Source organism: Micromys minutus, assembly GCF_963924665.1.
Source record: "Micromys minutus genome assembly, chromosome: 6".
Taxonomy (NCBI): domain Eukaryota; kingdom Metazoa; phylum Chordata; class Mammalia; order Rodentia; family Muridae; genus Micromys; species Micromys minutus.
Window position 1 is genome coordinate 13697185 of NC_137975.1, and position 24262 is coordinate 13721446.

Consider the following 24262-nt stretch of genomic DNA (forward strand, 5'->3'; position numbering starts at 1 on the left):
GTTATGGTTATCAAAATATTAAAAACTATTTTGCTAGAATTATCCTTTCGTGTTTAAAATTATCATTTTTATTTGATAATCATTCAAACCCAATGGATTTGTTGAGGTTTCTTTCATCATTTCTTAGTAAATCCAACCACGTTTATTAATTTTATAATTAGCCTATGCTATTGTGGTGGTCTAAATATACTTGGCCTACAGAGTGACACTATTTGTAGGTGTGACCTTGTTGGAGCAGGTGTGTTACTGTGGGAGTGGGTTTAAGACCCTCATCCTAACTGCCTAGAAGTCAGTCTTCCGCTAGCAGCCTTCAGATGAAGAGGTAGAACTCTCAGCTCCTCCTGCACCATGCCTGCCTGGATGCTGCCAAGCTTCTGCCTTGATGATATTAGACTGAGCTTCTGAACCTGTAAGCCAGCCCCAATCAAATGTTGTCCTTATTAGAGTTGCCTTGGTCATGGTGTCTCTTCACAGCAGTAAAACCCTAACTAAGACAAGTACAATATCTTAATATTCATCATGAAGAAAAAGGACTAACACATGTTGATAATTACATATTTAATACATCTTGCTTTCAACAGCAATTTTCAAAGTAAACATATCATAGACCTTATAACTTATTAAAGATTTTATAGTGTTTACAAATTTGATTCTAAAAATATACCTTATTTGTTCTAAATGAATAACATCTGAAAGACAGAATAATAAATATAGTAGTGTGCTTACCACTACTACCATTAGGCTTGTGTACACATATTCCATATAGAGTACTCTTGGGATGTTCACACTCTCTGCCTGAGAACACAAAGCACATTTCACTCCAGTGTACAAGATTTCAATCTGACAGCATTGCTTTAAAGGAAAAAAATAATTAAAATGTCTACTAGACACTGTAGGAAAGCATGGGCACATGCGCACACATACACATATATACATTCTCTCTTGCATACTCAAAGCAGGAGCACACGCACACCACAGTAGTCAGAATTTACCCTTGTGTGCCAGACAATTAACAACTTCAGAAAGCCAGCAGAGTCAGCTGATATACTTAGCCCGTAAGTACATGGCTGGAGTTATCAATGGGATGTGTGAAGTGTGCTCTCCATACAGTCTCAAGGATGGACCTTGTAGTAGACATCAGCACGAGTTTCAGCATCCTCAACTGCACTGGTGAAGGCCACAAACTCAGGCCCGCCACAGCTGGTCAGTCACATGGCCCCACCCTACCAGCATGGCCCGCTTTCTAGAACCCAACAGGTTCTGACCGTCACCTTAATCTGCCTGTGTTCCTTATTCATCCATGTGCTAAAGACCTGAGCCTCAGTAGCAAATGACAGCTAATATCACTTTGGCTTCTGTAGCAGAGGACCACATGGTATTTCCAAACATATTCATCTAGTCAAATCCCCTGATTTTAGTCATTTCTACTTTTCCAAATGTAGACGAAAAGCAGGGTGATGCTGACAACCACCTCTGTCCACCACACATTCTTCTGGAGAAATCTGAAACGTATCCCTTGGGTCCCTACAGTAATGCAGGCTTAAAACCATTCTATGAAAGTTCACTGTTACCATATAACAAAATTCAAACTCTGAAACAAGAGCAACAGAGACAACACACATGTGGGTGCTGTGACAACACAGCTGATTAGAAACAGGAAAAGGCACACCAGCCCCCAAGAGGGAACAGCCAGCTACACATTTGCTTTCTGTTTGCTTTGTTTTTAGCTTTTTCTCTTTCACTAAATTTCTAAATTGTTCAAAGCATTCTTATTCTCTGTGTCAGTACAATACAGTTTGGCACATCAACATTACGATACAATGTATGGCATGTTCAAAAAATTTATAAATTTCATGTACTCACAAACATATCTTTCATGTAGTGCACAGATATCTTACATTTATTGAAATCAAATACCGAAAGGTTGGTAACTGATTTACAGAAGCAATCACAGACTGCAAAAACATGTGTGTCACACACACACACACACACACACACACACACACACACACACCCCAATCAAGGAAAAACTGCGTCCTCGCAATTTCTCAGTCCAAAGTTCTGCCGGCGCACCTCTCGTACCCACGGTGCTTCCCCATGGCTTCCAGAGACCAGCTAAGACTTCTGCCCTCTTCATTCCTGATGAGATTTTTCAGCAATAACTTTACATTCATACTGCAAAGATTAAAAGGTCAAAAAGTTAACAAATTAATCTCTTGTAAACTGCAACTTTCAAACAAATTTAAAAGCTCTAAAAATGAATGTTTTAGTATGTGTTCAGCTTATTCCTCAAAGAACTAAGAGTCACACAATGGCATTCTGAGAGGGAAGGCAACAGCAGAGGATGGCAAAAGAGAAAAGTTTCCTCACTGCAAGACACAGCAGCTGGTGTTGTATAACATAACATAATATAACATAATATATATATATAATTCATATAAATAGTGGTTACTGTGTGGGGTTTTTTTTTGTTTTTGTGGTTTTTGTTTGTTTTGTTTTGTCTTTTGTGCTCAGAGATCAGCCAAAGGCAAGCCATGAACTTAGGACAAAGTTGAATTCCAAACATTATTTCAAATCACTCTATAATTTAACATAAGAATATGTAACAGTATAAAGGACCATAATTAAAACAATATTCTAAAACAATAGCTACCTAAATGTATGATATACATTATGCCATTTTCATTTTTTAAATTATTCTTTTTCTTGGGGGTCTGAGGGTGTGACTCAGTTAACAAGAAAACCAGGGTTCAATCTCCAGTACCACAAATTCCGGGTGTGGTGGTGCAGGCTACAATCTCAGCACTCAAGAGGTAGAAGCAAGAGGACCAAAAAGTCAAGGGCATCCTCGGCTCCACACCGAGCTCAAGGGCCACGTGAAACCCAGTCTCAGGAAAAAGAAGTTCTTTGTTTATGGAATGGAAAACTAATAAAAACAAAGCAACAAAAATCAAGCATCAAATATGGCCAACAAATCATAGCCTATTTTTCATTTTCTCTCCAGTTGTTCAAGTATTAATATTCCTCAGATCAAATTCATCCTAATGACATATTTCAATGCAAGTGCAAAAGAGAGCTCAAAGAACGCCATTTTGCCAATGCTTTCCCTTGAGTGATGGCCACCTTGAGAAACGGTGTCATGCACCTCACACCGCATGGGCCTCAGCTTACCATTGCCAGTTGACGACCAATGTTTCCCATCGTTATGCCTCCAGCAAAAAATATACAGGGCAGCCAAGAACGGACATAGAGAAAGTCTGGAGATGTGTATCTAGAACAACAGAAATGTTTTAGTAACCCGCAGAGCCAGAGCAAGGGCAGTCGAGACCAGCATAACAACGGTAAGAGTCTGAAAGTTAAACCTGCTGAACACACTGAGACCCTCAATTCTGAATGCAGTTATTTTATTGCTGACTCCAGAGCAGCCAGGTGACAAGGACAATACTTACTGATAAACACCATTGTAGACTAACAGTTGGGTGACAATGGTTGCTAAGAAAGCGATTCCAACACCAAGGCCAAAACCACTTCTAGATCTGTCAAAAGTCCACCACAGTCCCACCGACAGTGCAGCCAGTGTGAGGGAAAACTGGAAGTTGTTGTCGAAGTCTACTTTCTGAGAGCAGTGCTAAGGAGCCATCAGAAACAAAGAAGCCGGTGACACCACACTTCACTTCTCTAACCTTTTGACATACATGTTAGGTGTAAATAAAACTATGTCTACACACTGCATACAGAGGACGTTCATTAACAGATTCTACCTTTTTGTAACCCATCTGGAAAAAAACTATAGGTGACACACACTCCTAACTGTAGAGTCAGGTGCTCTTTAGAACGTGCTTTTATAGCTAGACATGTAACTGCACACTATGGACAGAATTGCTACAAGAACACATCTTGGGGGGAAAGAAAGGAAGGAAGGAAAAAAAGAGGGGGGGGAAGAAAATTAGAAATTAAAAAAGAAAAAAAAAGACCAGTAATACTTCTCACAAAGGTTTAGAATTACTTGAAAATCATACAGGAACTTGGAAATAGAAGAGCTGACAGCTATTTAACAGGGTACCACGTTGGCTGTGTGATTTACTGACAGACACATTTTATAATAATGCAGTTCAGAACAAGAGTACCAAGGACAGAGCATCCCTTTCTATTATGTCAACTGCTCTGGTTTTAATTTGTTGAGGATAAAGCCTTGAAGTGAACATTATCTTCCCCACTGCCAAGCTATTCTGGAGCCTGTGACTTTCTAGCAGGGCACTTTGCTCTGATGATATTTTATTTCTGGCACCCACTTAAGTCTATTCATAAATGTACAGCCCCCTTTACTCAAAAATCTTTGAGCAGAATGGAGTCTTACAAATTCAATATGAATTTTTTCTTCTTGCTAGAGGATTACACTAAGAGAACTAATTCTGAGTGTCATTAAAAGGATAATTTGGATGCCCCAGAGGCTCTACCTTGGCTGGCCTGACCAAACTAACTGGCCTTGCCAGTACTACAGCCTTCTCTCCTTTCTCTGCCCAGGACGTCATTTCCTGATTCTAGTGATAGCCCACTTTCTCCACCATTCCCACATCCTCACTAAAGCATACAAACCCCTGACGGCTGAATCCCTGGCATCTGGGACTGTTGTATGCCACTCTCTGAAGATCAAATTTTAAGCTGGGCATGGTGGTGCATGCCTTTGGTCCCAGCACTCTGAGGGAGAGGCAAGTGGATCTCTTTGTGTTTGTGGACAGCCTGGTCTACATAGTAAGTTCTAGGACAACCAGGGCTACACAGAGAAACCTTGTCTCAAAAAGCAAGCAAGCAAGCAAGCAATCAGATCAGTTCTTGTAAGTGGCTGATTTAGCAAGACAATAACTGTACATCTGAGTAAGTTTCTCTCTTTTTAGGCTATCCTTATATGTAAACTCTAAAACACAGAGTTCTGAGCACTGATGCCTTTCACATAAATGGATGATGGGTCCATCTCTGCTAACTAAATTATTTAGTGTAGTAAGGTAGTTTCTAGGGTAAATAAGTCAAATATATCAATTTCAGAGGCTATGTCTTGTGATATTCCAAAGTTTACGTAACAGAAGTTCTCGAAAGGGCTAAACACCTCTACCTAAAAAGACAAACTGTGACTGTGGGGATGGCCCAGTGGGGAAAGGGACTGCATGCAATCAGGAGGACCCAGGCTAGGATCCTAGCACCCACAGAAGAGCTAGGAGGCAAGGAAGGATGCATGGAACAGTCATATAGAGGCTCAGTACTTTGTAAGCCAATTTCAGAATTAAAGTTAGAGAGAGACTGAATTAGAAGAAAGATATCCTGCATTTCTGGATAATGCTGGCCCCAAGAACCAAGAGCTGCTAAATGAATATCCCAGTGCCAGGCGTGAGACACTTCCTTCTGAGCTGTGTTCCTCTTGCTTTTCCTTTTGCTAACATACCAGAACTAGTTGGTAATAAGAGCTTATTGCTGAAGAAAACATACAATTTGCTTGGTTGCAAGGTAAATAAAAATAGAACTACAACTGAGCTGGAAGCATTGCCTTGCTGACTAGTTTTTATAAAGATGGAAATGTTATACCAGTTGCTGGGGGACAAAAGGCATCTTAGAAGCTGTGAGCCCTACAACTTACAATAGCAGCCTGCCAGGCGAGACTTGTGCACAGTTGCACTAGTGGTATCACTGGAATGGGGTGGTACCAACCACTCTCTGCTCAGATTCCAAACTCAGTTCAAAAGAGGAAATTCATATCTGGCACTGTAAACCCAGTGAAAACCCAAGGCTATGAAGGGCTTAGGCCCTAGAGTTAATTCCAGTTTAGCTAACTGCCACAGTGCCATGCTGTCTTCTAAATATTTACATTTATACCCATAGACAAACAGTATTCTGCTGCCCCCATTCTTACCACAGAAGCCTCTTTTTGCAATGAAATGAACTGGGGTGTGTGTAATACAGAACAAGGGCTGCTCAAAGTGCCAAGAACTAGGGAGGACTGACTGTTCATTCCCACAAGACATCTACACTACTCCCTCTAAGGGTCAAAGGTCATGGAGGAAGAGGACATGGAAGGATGTGAAGAGCCTGACGATGAGGAGAAGGGCAGTAAATACTGTCTCCTGGACATGACACAGCTAACACAGAAAGTATTTCACGGGTGTGGCTGCCCACACTTCTGGCTCCTGACAGACTATGCGGAAGAGACAGTCACCCTTTTCAGAAGTGTACCCACTGAGGAACCCACCGAGCTCCACAGGATACTTTCATGACTACTTCCATACAGGTGATCCTGGGATTCAGTAGGTCTCCAAACAAACGACAACATTGGAAAAGTCAAGGATGTGGAAAAAGGACTTGTAGAAAAGAGAGATAATAGGAAAGAGAAAAAGAGAGCTATAGTAATCAGTGTGCTATATACAAAGTGTATGAAACGGTGGCAAGAACAAACAATAAAAAGGTTAAAAAGAAAGACAGATCAGAGGGCAGGCTGAGAGGCTCAACATGAATGGTAAGAATCCGATCGCACTGACAGACATTTAGCAAGTTGGTCACATGTTTCAAAATGAAAAATAAAAAACAAAAGTGCCGAAACAAAACCGCAAAAGAAACAACCAACCACAAACAACACACTCAGAATGCTGAAGCAGAAGAGTCAAAAGTCAAGACCAGTTGGGGTCAGCTAGCACAGTAAGCACCGGTGTTATAAAGGAGGGTGTGCATGTGTGTGTGTGGGGGGGTAGTTCTTGGTGTTGACTATAACCAATGACAGTATAACTTCTTTAAAACTAGACTTGTGGAAGAGTAGCTAAGACTATTAGGGTCCATACCTGCAAACCCTAAATGAAGAAAGAAAAGGGGTGAGGAGGTGAGGCCTTGAAAATTCAACTTCTGAATTAACAAAGTTACATGTAAGAAATTTAACAGCCTAAAAAGCATAGTGTTAACATGGGACTGAAATCCAGTGCATCTTCCCCTACCCTAAGCTCACACTTGCTACTCTAGTGTCTCAGCAACTGGGTCAGCATTGTGGTGTGACTGAGTGAGAACATCAGAGGTGATGGTTGCAGGTTGCCTCGTTACTGCTCGTTTCAGAAAGGATACAGCACTGGCGTGATTTATACCCACGAACACCGCCACACAGCGCATAACACTGGACCACTCTCTCTTAAATTTATGTGGTTCTCCTAGATGCCTGTCAATGCAGGGGTACAAGAGTCCAATCACAGCTGTGAAGAAAACAAAAACCGTCAGTCGTCAGCAGCACTGCACCGCAGCAATGAAGTTACACAAGCACTACTGCTGTCTAGACCCTCAGAAAGGAAAACAAAGGACGGGCCAGCACTGAATCTTTCAACTTACCTTCCGAGGAAGCCGGGGGCAGCAGCACACTGCAGAGAGCCGTGAAGAAGCCGCGGCGCTCTGAGGGCAGCACACTGAGGGAGTGACTCACACACGTGCCTCTAACAGCACCATCAGTCCACAGTCCGTTCTCAAACAACCCAGTACTCAAGTATGCTTACACACACAGGATCTAAAGAGAAGCTGGAGGGTAGGTCCTGACATCTTGTTATACAGATGAGCCCTGCCTGGCCAGCTTCCTGTCTGCACCCAGCACTCTGCTGACTGCTTCCCCTCATCCTCTCACAGTAGCCCTCAGGAAACAAAAGGCTACAGGTAGATTCTTCCTACACACACAAAGGAAGGACATTACATACGTGAGAATTACAGGTTTGCTAAGTATGATAGTACACACCTTTATTCCTAGCATTGGAGGAAAAAGCAGGCAGACCTGAGTTCAAGGTCAACTTGGACTACTTAACACATAGTCAGACCACTGTCTTAAAGACAAATGAAAACCCTTCAAATTTACAGATAATATGTAAGTTTGCTGTTAAAAGTAAGAAGATGCTATCTCAGTGGACAGCTCCTTGTTTGAGAATCAGCATTCTTGACTATGAAGATATCCACGACTAAGACCTAACCTATTCTCAGTCTACACCCAATTTAAATACTTATCAAAGATATGAAATTTATGTGTATATTTTGTGCATGTTTCTTCTGAATGTGTTCACAGAGCCATGTACAGACCAAAGAACAAGGTGTTGTGCTCAGCACCCACACACCTTGTTGTCTGAAACAGGACAGCTCACTGACCTGGAACTCACAGACCCAGCTGCATCCTTCTCTTCTGCACTGGGTTACACGCAGGCACCACCTTACCTAGACTTCTTCTTTCTTCTCTTCCACCCAGTCCCCACTTTCCTTTCGTTTGTTTTGAATGTGAATTCTGAGGGTTCAAACCAATGCTAACAAGGCAAGCATTGTACTGACTATCTCCAAAGCCCACAAAAAAATTATTGATTTGCTAAAGATAACGTTTGTTAAATTTGTGTCTACATATGCATGTGTGCCTGCTAGTATGTGCATATGTGTTCGGGAGCCCATGGAGGCTAGAAGACATAGGACCCAGAATTATAGGTGATAAACATGGGTGCTGGGAAACAAAGTCAGGTCAGGTCCTCTAAAAGAACATTAAAACAATCTTAACTGCTGCACTAACTCTCCACAAAAAAAAAAAAAAAAAAAAAAAAACCACATATCCTTTTGAATTTTAAATATATAAATTAAAAGGGTAAAAAGAAAACTGGAAAGCAGTTAGTATTATAAACCACAGGCACACGGAGCAATGGAACAGGGTGGAGTATGAGGTGGAAGCTCTGCGTTCTTCTCACCTCAGCTCTGGTGACCACCAATGTCTCACAGGCCATCCTGAGACCAGTGACAAAGCACAGCAATGCACAGATCCAATGGCTGCTAAAAACTGTACATTTTAGGGCCTGGGTAATGGCTCAGTTTGTGACTGAGTGCAAATAGAAACAGGAAAACCTAAGCTGGACTGTGTCTAAGGAGGCACAGCCAAGCGCATCCTCGGGCCTCTGCATACAGGCAAACAGACACATGCACAAACACAAAGGAAGCCCTCATTATGGTCCTGTTTAAAACACACTACTGAAAAATCCCATTGGCTTAAGTGACAGCATTTCAAATTTCTACATGATTAAAATGACAAGCATGCCTAATAATTGAAACATGTCTAAATGATATTTTTTCCTCAAGGGGTGTCACAAAACAGCTCATTTGTCATTCCCTGATTCTCTGTATAATAAACGCATACACATACACGGATGTACACTTATATTGACGCACCTACCTACCTATCACCTGTCTATCTGTCATCTACCATCCACCTATCTCCTACCTATCTATTATCATCAATTATCTACCTTTATATCAATTAATTTATCCTCAACACCCTGCCATCTTTCTCCTGCTTGCCTGTGCCTGAGTAAAAATTCAACCAGAGGAGGCATTCCAAGTCAATTTTCCTCAGCAGCTGATGCCATTGGTGAAGAATTACCACGTAGAGATGCCGACATGTGTGTGCAAAGGTGTAAATCAGTAAAACTGACTACATTTTTATGCAAGTGAGAGACAACTGAGAAGAGAAAGTGAAAACACAAAGAAGGAATTTAAATGGCCACGCTGCCAACCTTGGGATTTGCCAATAAAAAGCCCCAGATCCGTTGAGTATGCGTGGTGCTCAGCTGCTCACTGAGAGGGAGAATTTGGGGGAGCTTGTCACTTCCCATTAAATGTCTTTCTTTCTTTCCTTTAAATAAAGGCATGGCAGAGTCTGATAGGAATATACACAGCGCAGTGAGGCTCCACTGTCTGAAAGCTCACTGGAGTATGTCTGGGCTTCCTCTTCTCTCTCTCTGCACCATTTTTTTTTTCTTAAACAAGAGACTTAAAATCATGTTGTGTAAAATCATATGCAAATACAATCCTGCTTAATCAGATGGTTCTCTGATGTAAAATCACATGTCTTCTGATATCGTTAAGTGAGTCCCAGTAACAGTCTGCCAAAGCTGAAGACAAAAGGAGTTTGTGAAGCCCTGGTAGTAAGCCATCAGTCTCAGGGTGCCGCACTCAGTGCAGTGAGGCAGGAAAAGGAACACTGTTAAAGTAGACATCTAGCAACAAGAGGGGACTGACGAAAACCACAGTCCTCAGCAAGACACACTTCCATGGAAGACTACAACAGAGACAGGTCATGATTTCACTCAGCAAATACTTAAGCCCGATAATGTATCTGGCTCTTGATATTTTCCTGGGGATTTAAAGAGGGCTGAGTTGGTAATGTGCTTACTGTGTAAGCCCAAGGATCGGATCTTCAGATTCTGATCTTCAGAATCTACTTCATACACACACACACACACACACACACACACACACACACACAGAGAGAGAGAGAGAGAGAGAGAGAGAGAGAGAGAGAGAGATAGAGAGAACAGGCATGGTGGGGTACACTTATTACCCCTCTTGCACTGAGAAGCAAATACAAGCAGCTTCTTGGGGTTTGCTGGCCAGTCTATCCTACTTAGTAAGTTCCATGCCAGTGAAAACTCTCAAAAACTAAACAGTGCCACCACCACCAAGGTAGATAGCATTGCAAATGGGACAGTTGAGCTTGCCCTTTGGCGTGTGTGTGCACACAAACACACAGATGCACATGGGCATAGATATGTACACACTAATAAACAAGAGGATGTGTTTCCATGGCAAAGGGACAGACACTACTGAATGTGTGTACTGGCAGGATACTGTTCCTTCACATGAGGAGAGGTAAGGTGTTGGGCTGTCTAGAAAGTTCCCACACAAGTGACCCTGCAGGCAGAAGCATGACAACAGTTCTCTTAACAGAGAGAGACATCTGATGGGACTAAGGCACATCCAGAAACAAGGAGCATTACCAGGAAACTATGGTTTGAGCATAAAGGGAAGCTTGGGTCCAGAAAGAGTCAGAGTATTACAAAGTGTCACAAGAAGGCTTTAACCCTGAGCATGGTAATGGATCAGGAAAACTAAATTACTACATTTTTCGCCAGAGAGAATCATTGTTAGATTCCAGAGAATTCAACAGAACAAGGGGAAGTGGGAGGTGGGTCAAAGTCAAGGTAGGAAAAAAATTTCCAAGCCCGGGGGACTGGCGTCAGGACACCACTAGTACTCTGTAGGCTCATCGTGGATGGTGGGAACTAGGGAGGACAGACCCTCTCCAGGAAAGAGGTGAGAACTGTTGGACTAGCAGGATCCTTTAAATGACTTTCTCAGGCTTACCTACCTGTGGTTTCTGAGGTAACTTCTCTACCTCTTTTACCCACAAAGCATAAATTGTCTTTTGAAGAAATGTTAACCCTCCAGTCCTAGCACCCAGGATGTGAAAGCAGGATAATCAAGGCCAGTCTCACCTACAGAGGTCATTATGGGATGAATAATTTTATTTTTTACCTATAACAAGACAGTAAGAAGATCCCCTTGATAAAGGTTCCTTGGTGACTCTGCAGGTCTGGTGCACCACATATATAAAGAAGGCAGTCTATGACAAAGCCAGCATAGGTGAGCTTGTTTAGACCTCCTCATGAAGGCATCACATTCTGGTTATAAGGCCTGGAGAAAGCAAGCTGGTGCTGACAGGAAAGCTTCCTCTATGCTGGCTAGCCAGCTGTGAGCCCTGCCCTGTAGTGCCTGGCATGGTCAGACATGCCCGTGAGTGCAATAGTAGGCTGGATATTACAGGGATTCCCAGAACAAACGTGCCTAGAATGTCAGTCTGACCAAGAGTGCAAAGCTGGTGAGCTCACCCCCGGGGTGAATGGACTACTATGATTTGCTCAGCAGACATCCTCTCAAGCCACCCTGTAAACCTGCATCCCCTAAGCAGCTGCCACTTCTCCATGGAGAGGTTTCTTTGTGCAGTGGATGGCAGTTAACATAAAAAGGAGAGAGTACTGTGGAGCAGCAAGCCACAAATGGGGCATCTATTTCACAGCCCCTCACTCCAACGCTTGGGAACGCTCAAAGATGCCAGGGTAGAAGACTGTGAGCACCAATGATCAGGGAAGACCCTGGTGAGGCTATCATTTGGGCATTACAGGGCTACTGCACTAATGAACTCACAGCAGCTGCAGCCCCCTGCCTATGGTGAAGTCTGTGAACAGTCCAGCATAGAGCAGGGAACAGTTTCCCTAACTCAAGACCTACTGACAGCTGAGAGAGAGAATCAATTTTCTTTAAGCATGTGGACCCAAGCAGGCTAGCCACTACCCAATGCATTGGTATATAGGAAGTACAAATTGTACTTGTACTCTGTGAGATTAAAAAGAAAGTTCAGGAGTACGGATGTGACGCTGGGATGAAGGAGGGGAGAAGATAGGAGTAGGAAGTGAATATAATCAAAACGTATTAGATGTGATGGCTGCGGCAGCAAAGGTCTTTAATCTCGTCACTCAGGAGGTAAAGAAAGGTGGATCTCTGATGAGTTTTGGGCAGCCTGGTCTACATTATGTGTTCCAGGCCAGAGTTACATAGTGGGCCCCTATCTCAAAAGAACAAAAAACAAAATTCCATATGTACAAAATTCTCAAACAGTTAATACAAATCTTGTATTTACTTGAAATATATACATATACAAATTACATGTGGACAAAACAGGTTGCATTTATATAGTTTGTGTGTGTGTGTGTGTGTGTGTGTGTGCGCGTGTGCGCGCGCGACAAACTAACAAAGAAATAGGGGCCATGAAACTAAGAGTAAGGCAGGGCTAGAGGAAGAATAGAGAAGAGGAAACCCAATCTTATTTTAATTTAAAAAAATTACAGAAATCTCCCAAAACATCCTCTTTGAAAAAGAAAAGAGGAGGAGGAAGAGAAAGAGGAGGAAAAGAAAGGAAGAGAAAAGAAAAGTAAGATTAGAGGAAAAAAAAATAGTCCCCAGTAATGCCTCAAGAAGCCACCAGCTTCCTAGGACTACGCTAGTCGAGTGTTGGATCTGGAGATCCTGGTGTGGATAGCTACCAGGTCTAAGAACCTAAGTCAGGAAGATGCAGACTAAGCTGCATCTTGAAGGGGGAAAGAACTATCACTACTGAGAAATGTTTTGTCCTCTGAGCTTAAGTAAAGGAAAATACAGATAGATTTTCAGGTACAGCAAAGAATGAGCTACAGGTTCTCTTGTCTATCTGGACTACTTCTTAGAGCCTGATAACCCTGGGGAAACCAGGCAGAGAAGGCTTCTCTTAATTGAAGGGCTCCAATATCTTGACAGGACTATGTAAGCCACATGGAATCTGACTGCAACAATGGCCATCTGTCCATGTAGCAGGGTTACATCACTGTCCAGCAGGTTTCACATAATCACTTGAAGATATCCCACAGGTCAACCTCAGCTATGGACAGACATGCCTGCAACCTCTAGCTCTAGGATGCAGGACAAAAGTGCCCATGTTGTGTCGTAAGGAACTCATGTACACTAAGCATACACAGGCAGAGTTACAATCATCTTCTCCCACATGGCTATGACTACCTTCTATTACTTGTTTTATAAAGCAGGGTTGACCCATTGACCTTGGCATTAGACACAACTAAAGCTCTGTCCATTATAGAAGCTTGGAATCATCTGAACATCAGGACATGTTTTACTTAACCATCAACTGTCCATTACTGAGAACGGTCAAAGTCACTAAGAGGACTATCAGAATTTTAAGCAAAGACAGTCTACCTCATTGATATCTTTGAGTATGTATTATTCTTCCACTACATTTAAAAAACAGGCAGCAAGGATAAAAGCATACACAAAAATCTAAAAATACAACATCAAATTTTCAACTTGAATAAAATTATTCTACTTACCAAGTTTGTGTCTGCTTCAAACACAAAATTATAACCCTTACATCAAAACTTTTAAACAGCAGTGAATATTATCAAAATAACTTAGAATAAGATGTAGATGAAGTGAGGAAAAGAAGAGATATTAAATGTTTCACCCCTAAGAGAAGAGAATTGGTTTTATGGCTAACTGTTAAAGGTGCAGTAATCAGGCACCGAGCGTGCCTACTGGATGACTCCAAGGACAACAGAGCAGGCAGTGATGAGTTTGGAGGACAGAAAGCAGAAACACTGCAGCCTGAGGCTGGGATACAAGGGAATAAGGGCATAAGAGAGCCTGGGAATGACAGAAATGCCAGACTGGGGGAGTGGGAAACTATGTGACAACGCGCATACCCCAAGCACACCAAAGTTCACTCACAGTGCTCCACTGCACTCCTATTATATCCTCAGTGGGGGGCAGGGGGGGAGGAGTGCTTTCCACAAAAGCATGAAGACCTCGATCCAGATCCTCAGTATCTACTAAAAAGTCACTGTGGTGACACACACCTATAACCCCCGTGCTGGAGATGTGAAGACAGGCAGGTCCTGGAGCCCAATGGCCAGCTAGTCTACCCAGATAGTAGCATCCAGGGTTAGTGAGAGACTGTCTCAAAAGCAATTTAGAGATAATTGAGGAAGACGCCCAACACAGACTTCTGGCCTCAACATGCAGGCACACATATGTTCATGCACACCCCCCCCACACACAAATACACATTTGTTACTTAAGCAATACCTTATTCATGTGTAAGCAACACAGAAATGCCTTGCACATACCTGAGGCTGTACCGCAGCATGGTGGTACCCACCATGCTGATGAAAAGATGCTTGTGATCACATCTGGTGGAAAAAGTGTCACATTTCTCTGAATCTGAAGCAAGTTCAACACTAATGCAAGGAACACTCCAATGAAGAAGAGTACCACTCCTCGGATCACCACGTTCACCTTCTGGCTGGTGACAGAGGAAATGTATGGACCACACTTTTTAGGCCGAGGTGACTCCGTCTCTCCTTCTGCCATGGTTTCATAAGTTCAGAAGGCCTAAGCCGTAAAATAAAATGAGACTTCCCAGTGGAAAAGGTGAACTGTGAATTGAAGCAGACCAATGTTTCAATGGTACCTCATCTTGTCTGAATGTGGCTCCTACCAGAAATCCTACAAGAGATAAAAATAAAGAATCAGCATGGGTCTGATACAAGACTATACAAGCTTTCACACTTCAGTACTAGCTAAGCAGAAACAGAATGAAACAACAAATTTTACACTAATTTATCTAAATTATTTACTCAATTAAAATCTTTTAAAGGAGCCTTTATATGCATGTTGTAGAAAAAAATAAATGTTGTTGCACGTGTATTTACAAAGACACAAGTGACTTAAGAGACCTCAGCCAGAGCTAGAGAGATGGCTCCAAGTGAGAGGTCATGCAGAGAACCTAGGTTCCCAGCCCCCACATGACAACTCACACATGCCTGTAGCTCAGTTCCAGTGGTGTCAATGGGCTCTGGGGACACCAGGCATGCATGTGATACATAGACATACATGGAGGCAAAACACCCACAAACATAAAACACACACAAATAATGAATCTTTAAAGAGAGAAAGTCATTAACAATAGAGTCTGAGGTGAAAGCTCAGTGAGTAAAGTGCTTCCAGCTCAAGTATGGAGACCTGAATCTGATCCTAACACTTACATAAAAAAGCCAGGTGTGCCGACAAGCACCTGCTACGCCAGTGATGGAGAGAGGGAAACAGGAGGATCCCTTAGGCTCCCTGGCTGGCCTAGCTCTGTCTCAGAACCAAGTGGAGAAGGACTAAAGCAGGTACCCACTGGCTACCTCTGGCATGCACTGTGACAGAGAAGGGAAAGCAGAAGAAAAGCACCAAGAGACTGCAGCACAACCCAGTGACCACCTGTGAGGGTCAGCCGAGGAGTCCATGCGCTCCTCTCACTGAACTGACTGATAGGGTCCAGCTGCTGTCTCCCAAAGAGACTACTGTGCTGTCAGTTTAGGGCTCTCTGCGGTGATGTTGGGAGATGAAATAGGGAAGAGGTAGAATCTAATAGGGGTGAAGGTACGGCAGTGGGGGGTTGGTGTATGCTTATAACGATATCAAGAATTCAAGGTCACCCTCGGCTATACAGAGAGCTGGAGGCCAACCTGGGCTATAAAACATCTTTCAAATTGGAGGAGACAAACATACCAAAAGAATGTCCTTGGGACAGTTGAGGGCACTGTCCTGGGAGGGAATAGACTGTAGGATCCCAGACCCTTTTATCTGGTAATGCAATCTGACCCTCTCAACCTCTCTCATGCCACCCACTAAGGTCCTCACCAGGACTAGTTAGCACAGATGATGCTAACTAGTCACACCCTTGAATCTCCAGAGTACTGAATAAAATAAACTTGTTTTCTTTAGAAAGTCAGCCAGCTCTCAGTATTTCCTTGTGGTAACACAAATCAATCAGCTAGTGCAGCAAGCAATCCTTGCTGTGTGTTAAAGATAAGTAACAAGCCTTTTTGCATGTACTTTTTCAAGAACCCTCACAATATCACTAAGGATGCTGTGGTGGTGCATATCTATAATCCCAGCACTTTGTAGGTCTAAGCAAGACTGAATTCAAGACCAGTCTGGGCTGTACAGTGACACTGTCTCAGAAACTAAAACAACGACACTAATGATAACAGCAACAACCCTGAGAGCTAAGTGTATCACAAGTGAAGCAAGCAAAGAGACGCCACGTCTGTGCACACAGCAAGAGCATGGCTTGGATCAAATTCACTGTCTAGCTCCCTTGCTCTCTGCATTATGGTAAGCTTCTCAAAAATGCCAGGACCTTGTTCCCAATGCATACTAACAGATTTGAAATGTGAAAACACCAGGTAGGCATCTCTTCTGCCATTTAGTTTTGTCTTACTCAACTACACTACATCTACACAAGTCCTTCACTACCTCTCTGTAAGTCAGTGTCTAAGGAATATGGCTTGTGAATCCTGAAGCCTTTTATATGAATAAAGTTCATTTCATATATATGTGAAATGAAGGGTAAGCTTGCCACAGTGCACGTGTGGAGGTCAGAGGACAACTAGTGGGAGTCAGTTCTCATCTTCCACCATGTAGGTCCTGGGGGATCAAACTCTGGTTGTCAGACGGGTAACCGCTGAACCGTCTCCCACAGACAGAACCTCTAACAGCTAGCTTGTGATTATCTGTAGAGCTGCTTTATGGGATATAAACTTTTTATGTAGGTCTTATTCACCATTACACCTCCACTGTATCTCTCCATACGGCAAGCTTCCTGCTTAGCCCACAGGAGTAGTTGTTCCGCATAGCTTAAGCCAGGCTCACTCTTCTAGGATCAAACTCTCTGGGCTCAGTAGTCTTGGAAAGACAAATCTAGAATCTAATCATTTAAAATATACTGCCTTTAAAGTGTTTACTTTTCAAACTACCTTAAGTGTAAATTTTTGAACAAAACTCATGTCTAAATTTCAGAACAGTGCTTATATATGGTCTGTAGCCATATGAGCCCAGCAAGATGGCTCGGTAGGTAAACAGGCTTGCCACCAAGGCTGATGACTTGAGTTTGATTCCCTAGATGGAAAAAAATCAGCTTCTACACGCTGTCCTCTACACACATATTATGGCATGTGCAAGTCCACACGTAAACACAGAGATACACAGAATAAATATAATAAGGAAGTTTAAAAGAAATAGCTATTATGAAATATGAAAACCCATAATTTTCAATACCATGTAATGAACACTTAAACAATGGGCTTTTTTAAGACAGGGTTTTATGAGCTGGTCAAGGTTGGTCTTAAGCTTCAGATCCTCCCACCTCCACCAACCCCTTCTAACTGTACCCCTTTCTAGAGCTGAGATTATATGTGCTACCAAATCTGATTTGTGCAGTGCTGAGAACCAAACCCAGAATTTGATTTTCACTCACTGAACCATCTCCCAGCCCTGTGGAATGAAAATATAAATATACCACATCAGTGTGAAAAAGATGCTTTAAAGTATAAAATAACAACAAGCAAACAAATAAAATACCTCAAATGGCTTCCTTACATACAGCATAAGACCAACAACAGACCTTGCTTCCTTGAGTCTACACAGGCACAGCCACCATACCCCTCCACAGGGCATGAGTAAGAGTCAAGAAACCACTTGTTCTGTCTGTGCATTTTTCCAAAGCAGAGCAGCAACATACACCTTCAGTTCAACAGTATTTTTAGAAGGATAAATAACTTTAATTAGCTAGTCTCATCTATCTCCAGAGTTCACTGGTCAGAATCTGTCAGAGAAGCCTTGGCACTTAGGTCAGAGGAACCTTTGCTGGGTGGAAACTGTTCTGAGCACGACACATTATTTAGCATCCCTGGCTCCTGCCCACTAAATGCAGGCCTCCCCAATTGTGATGCCCAAAATTGTACCCATCATCTTTCCAAACGCCCAGGGGGAGGTTCTGTCCTACAGTGGAGCTGCAGACTGCTAGAGACTTCGCGCTCTCTGCCGGTCTACTGAGGACATTTTGGGCTGTTTGTTTGTATTTTCTCCCACTGCTGCCTGTTCGACCTTTCCTGGCAGCCCTTCTTCAGCTTCCCACTTCACCCCCACAAGTTCCCTTTAAAAATAACACAGCATTTGTTTCATGTTTATTTGAAGCAGAACCAAAAGACTAAGTGTGGTTATATCATAGCACAATAATATATAATTACCAGGGACAAAAATAAAGGCTAAAATACTTCACATCAGTGTCCTAAAATTTTAGGACTGTAAAGGAGCCAGGAGACCATCTATTCCAGACTGTATCTGAGCTTCATGCAAAGGAAAAACAAAAATGTGTATGTGTACATTTTTTTTTCAGAGAGAGCACACATATTCAGAAATTTCCAGTATCCAAAGTCAACAGTGGGCCATCACGCTAGATGAGGTGTCACACTGGCCCAAACCTGCTGCATAAGAGCACCCCCACATTCTATGTCAGATTGGGCTACATAGTAAATTTCAAACTAGCCTGGACTACTGATATCCTGTCAGAAAAACAAAACAAAAAAGAGGAGAAGAACGTGAAGGAGAAGAAAAAAGGGAGAGAGGGAGGGACTGATGGACGGACAGATGCAGGCCAGCCCAATCAACCTAACAGTTCTCTCACTCACTCTAACAGTGTCACAGAGTCTGTGGGTGAATTAACAAGTCAGGAAAGAATTACTATAGTGTGCACAGCGGAGCGGGGATATAGTCCTAGCATTTGGGAGGTGGAGGCAGGAAGATCTGGAATTCAAGGCTGTCTTCAGCTACACAGCTAATTAAGTTCAAAGCTAGCAAGGATACAGGAGACAAAAACAGAAAACTAGACAAATCTGGGAGGGAGAAGTCATTTATGGATCCTCTTACCACAATTACAAAATAAACATGTCCAATAACCTGGTTGGTCAAACACATAGGAAATTCCAGAAAAGTACTCACTACCTCCTAGACAACAATAAAGTTCCTTTTAAAATAAAACCCATGTTTAGTGGGCTGGGGAGATGGCTTGGGGGTAGAGGGTGGGAGGGTGGGGGTAAATGAGCTTGCTATACAAGCCTGACAGCCTGTGTCAGATCTCAGAATCCCAAGGTGGAAAGAAAGGATTAACTTCTTAATGTTGTCCTCTGGCTTCCACATGTGTGCTGTCTCATGTAATCCATCTCCCACATGCAAACTGATGATAAGCCATAGTAAATAAAAAATTTTTTAAATAAAGTATAAAAAGCACATTTATAATCTCAGTATTAACTAAGAGGGAGGGTATCTTAGAGGCTCTGGGAACAAACTCAGCATAATTTATTTTAAAGTCTCTTCAGCTATTAACATTTTCTTAAAACAAATATAGCTACATTTTAAGTATTATTATTATCTTAAAAGGAAATTAGGTTCTCCAAAATTTTTAATCTGATTGAAAAACTTAGATCATAAAATTTTTTTAAAACATGATACTTCAATGGCTCCTAATGAGTCAATGGTAATAAATAGGCAGGTGTTTTTAATCCCCACTGTACAAAATCAGATAGGCTAATACGTTGTTTGCTTTTGTTGTTTGGAACAGGCTGGCCTCAAATCTCTCCATTCTCTTTCCTTGTTCTCCAGAGTGAGGGGATTACAGATGTGAGACACCAAACCTGGCTTAACTTTCCAAGATGGCCAAGTTGTTACCAGGCAGCCATGTCTGGGCCAACCACTTTGCCTCCATTAACAGAGTTCCTTCCACCTCCCTGCACAAACACCACAAAACACACAAATATCATAGGTATCACACAGGAATCTGTTTTTAAGGTCCTTATGAACTATTAACTCCAAAACAATGCTTTCTGCAATTTAAGAGAAAACTTTACAAGAGGGTATGGAAACTTGATCTACAGTTTCCATAAAGTGCATGAATGAACACAGAAAAAGATTAAGTAGTTTAGCTAGATCAGTGACACATTATCAAAGCTGGGAAAATGCTTTCCACTGTGACTCAATGCTAATGGATTCCCGCCATTATTTTTAAACAGAAAAGAGGCCTAATTCTAGATTACAAGTAAATCAAAGTTTATGTTGACCCTCAAAATAATGCTTACAGGTAATAAGCATTTGAAAAACAACACAGAAATTAAATATAGTTAACTTAAGAACTAGCTGGAATTTAGACTTTTTTTCTTTCTTTTTATTTGGGGAGGGGGGAGGTCTAGGTCTGTGACCTCAGACTCAATTATAGCCAATGATGACCCTGAACTTACGATTCTCCTGCCTCTACTTCCCAAGCACTTGGATTTCCATCATGCACCACCACCTGGTTTAAAATCTAGCAACTTCAGAACCATTTTGTTGCAAGCAAACAAGATTATTCATTTTTCAGTAATTAGTGGTTACATTGGTAAGCTTGCATTCTCAGATGAATCTTTCTTCAGAGACTGGGTCAGACACATCCCCAAATAATTATGTCAAATTACTACCGCCTTTTTTTCCCCCTTCAACACATGCTGTGCTCACTAGAACGGCGTTCACAACACAGAATAAGTGTCAGCACTACAAAGGCACAAACCATTTAACACTCCTTAAATAAAAGCACACAGATACGACTCTCAAAAGGTGCATCAGAACTCTAGGAAGAAAAAGTGCATTTCCTCAATATACTGAAGCTCTTTTCTCTCCACATTAAAACCCAAACACAGAAAAGATTAAGCAAGCAACAGTCACACTGCTTAGTTCCTTAAACAGAGAGCACAGAAAGCTTAGTCCTTAAAAAATGTTACTCTACTACTATCTGGTGATAATTTTCTAGAAACAATGAAAACAGTCTTTACTAAACTGCACATTCTCTTTTCCTTTTCAGTGTCTGTCTAAAATACAGTTATCAGTTTAAAAAGCATCAAATTTCCCCAAATACAAACAATTCATAGATGTGTCATTTCATAAGAGATGTGAGCCGGGCACTATGAAAACAAATAGTGCCACTGGTTACAAACTCCGGAAAAAAAGGATGGAAGAAAAAAGTCATTGTTTTTCCCTACAGGTCATTAATTAATGGGAGACATCCCTTTCTCCATTTTCATTCACTGGTTCACTCTCAGGGCCAAACCCCAAAGCTGGAGGTGAAGCCACGCATGATTTTTTTTTTTTTTTTTTTTTTTAAGCCCAGAACTGGAAACTGTCTTTCACTGCTGTGGTTAGTGGTCAGCTTCTCTGCGACACAGAAACTAGCCAGCTTCTGCGTCCCAACTGTCAACTCAATTTGCTCTTTCTCCAATAATTTCCTCATCAATTGTACAAAACACCAAACACTTCGGAGTATATATATATCTCACCCAACGACACAGCTGACACCACCCGTGAACAACTTTTCTCTTAAGTTTTAACACCTTTCATGTCCCTAACCCTATTCTCAGCAAAGCAGTGTTTTCCTTTCCCAGACAGTTCATCCCCACGGACTGACGCTAAAACCCCAATTACTATCATCAACGGACTTCTAGGCCCTGCCAACAGCTCTTTGGCTGCACCCACTGATATATACCTAAAATTTCCTATCCCAAATCCCTACTCTGCAACTCAGAAGTCTTCTTATTTCGGTAGACTCCAAACTTACTACGGTTATGTACCTACTTTCGATCCATCTCCCATACAAGCCTGAGTCTCTCTCCCAGACAACAAGGAACCGAGTCCTGTCAGGTGTACGCTAGACGGCTGGCCCATCTCTGTCCCCAAACAGACCTCCAGGGTCGCCCTTTCCTCCGTCCTCCAGCCTTCTTCCACTCTGACAGTCTTCCACTGTCCGGGGACCTCGGCACCCGCTAAAGCCTGCCCCACTACGGGCCTGCTCTCCTAGATCTCGCTGACCTCTCTCCAGGTAAGCCGGGACCCCTCGCCCAGCAGGCCCCACCTGCGGGTCCTGGATCCCCCAACACCTGCTACGAGGAACATCCAGCCTGCAGCGTGAAAGTATAAACAGCTCCTCTCCCTGAAAGCCACCGCCGTGCTCGAGCCGTCCCCCTCCAAATAAGCTCACCTGAGCTCTGCCGGGAGACCCCCAATTCACCCCCGCCTCCGCCATCTTCAGGGACCAGCCCCCGGGCCTACTCCCCTCCCACAGCTCCGCCTGAGCCGCACTGCGCCTGCGCGGCCGGGGCGCTGCAAGCTGATGGTCGGGGCAGAGGAGCTTCCGGTTGCCGCTGAGCCCACTGCCTCGGCTCTACGGAGTCGGGGCACAGGGACTTCCGGCATGCGGGAAACTCCGGGCTGGAAGGAGGCGGGGAGCTCGTCGGGGATGAGAGGCTGCGGAATCAGCTGTTGTTGGTGGCCTCGGTATTCAAGGGTTCTGACGGGTGCCTGGACTCTGTGGGCGGAGTGAGGGATTCGTGCGCTCGCGCACGCACGCGCAGCCCGAGACTCCACCTTCTGCGTGGGCCGCAGTTGCGAGCCTGAGGACGGGCTCTGCGGTTCTCCCCGCTTACGAGTCTGTCTCAGTATCCTTTCTACACACGGACTAAAGGCAGCTCTTTTCATCAGCTGAGAGATTTGCATCCAAGAATAAGCAAAACCTTATCACCTCTTAACTGTCAAAATCTGCTTTTAATTAAAGCGCCTCCTTCTCGAGACAGGGTCACACTATGTAGCCCTAGCTGGTCTGAAACTACCCAGGTAGCCTCTGCTTCCTCGTGCTGGATCAAAGGTGTGCGCCACCACGCCCAGCTAAGATCTTCCTTTTAGAACAGGATATTGTGCGTTTTGAAGACTGCAGATGAGCTGTTGTTTTGGATGGAAAATGGTACAGAGTTTTGTTTTCTTTATTCCTTGAAAGTTTTAAGGACTTGGAAGTTCTAGTGGAGAAGTGGAGGGTGAATCTGGATGATGTGTCGAGAAAGGAGGGAGTAAATATGAAAATACATTGTATGAAGTCCTCGGGACTCATATTTTTTTAAGGAAAACTTTTGTACATGTATACAGTGTATTTTGATCATAGTCCTTGACCACCACTACATTCCTCTACAGCGTTCTTTTTAAAGGCCAGTACCAAAGTCTGTCTTGGTTACCTCCTCCTCCTGAGTTGTTCCATGTATCATCTTTTGGGGGGTTAGCCAAAAGTATATAATGAATGTAATCTGATTACATTGGTCTTAAGGAAGGTTTTGTAGGAAATAGGGACCTAAAGTAACTGCTATAACTTAGCAAGAGAATGTCATTTGGTTAAATGCCTTTGTTTTCTTTTACTTTGAACTAATAAAAACAATCAGATGCATTTTTTAATGGGTTCTGACCATCTTATCAGCACATTTGTTTCTTAAAAATAAGAGAAACTAAACTTGGTCCAGAAGGCTCAGCGTGTACTAATGTGACATTTCTTATATTTCTAATGGTTTTTTCTTTAGCTCTTAAATTTAATTCTTGCAGGTTTTTACGCATAGTAATTGAAGGCCTGGGCTAACTATGCTGAACAGATGAAAAATTTTATAAGGAAAAATAAAAGTACACATGGGATGGTTAGCTGTCTTTGTCAACATGGTGAGATTAAGAATCACCATGGGAACACCTCTGGGTGTATGTCTGAGATGTTTCTAGAATAGTTTCAGGAAGGAAGAAGAAGAAGGAAGAAGAATATGGATGTGGGCAGCCCCATTGGGGTCTTGAGCTTAATAAAAAAGAGGGAGCTCACAGAGCATCAACACTCCTCTCAGTTTCCTGTTTCCTTCCTGCATATTAAGTGTGACCTCACACTGCCGTGCTCACACTCACTCCAGTAATGGGAGCCAAAATAAACCCATCCTCCCTCGAATCGTTTGGCCAAGCATTTGTTTTTCACAGCAACATTAAAATCCAAACACACTGATGTCGGGGTATGACTTAAGAGGGTGGTGAGATCATGTGTACTTTGGATTCCTTTGCAGTTGGTTCTGTGCCACTGGAATGCTGATGAGGACTTTCTGAAACCTCAGCTGTGTTTCAGCACTGACTCCATATAGCACCACACTCG

At 42.8% G+C, this 24262-nt stretch overlaps 1 protein-coding gene across 2 annotated transcripts; it reads right to left on the minus strand.

Moving 5' to 3' along the window:
- Positions 1-553: 553 nt before the first annotated feature.
- Positions 554-22411, minus strand: INSIG2 (insulin induced gene 2). 2 transcript variants are annotated; one of them, XM_080917625.1, is made up of 7 exons: positions 22301-22381; positions 14885-14919; positions 14541-14805; positions 7096-7220; positions 3450-3616; positions 3172-3271; positions 554-2175 (listed from the first exon to the last, which is right to left on the minus strand). In XM_080917625.1, the coding sequence occupies exons 3-7, from the start codon at positions 14782-14784 to the stop codon at positions 2134-2136; spliced, it is 678 nt and encodes a 225-aa protein (XP_080773751.1). In that variant the 5' UTR covers positions 14785-14805; positions 14885-14919; positions 22301-22381; the 3' UTR covers positions 554-2133. The 2 variants fall into 2 exon arrangements, with proteins under 2 accessions (XP_080773751.1, XP_080773750.1); XM_080917624.1 differs by having other exon boundaries at positions 14541-14919; positions 22301-22411.
- Between the last annotated feature and the right edge of the window lie 1851 nt (positions 22412-24262).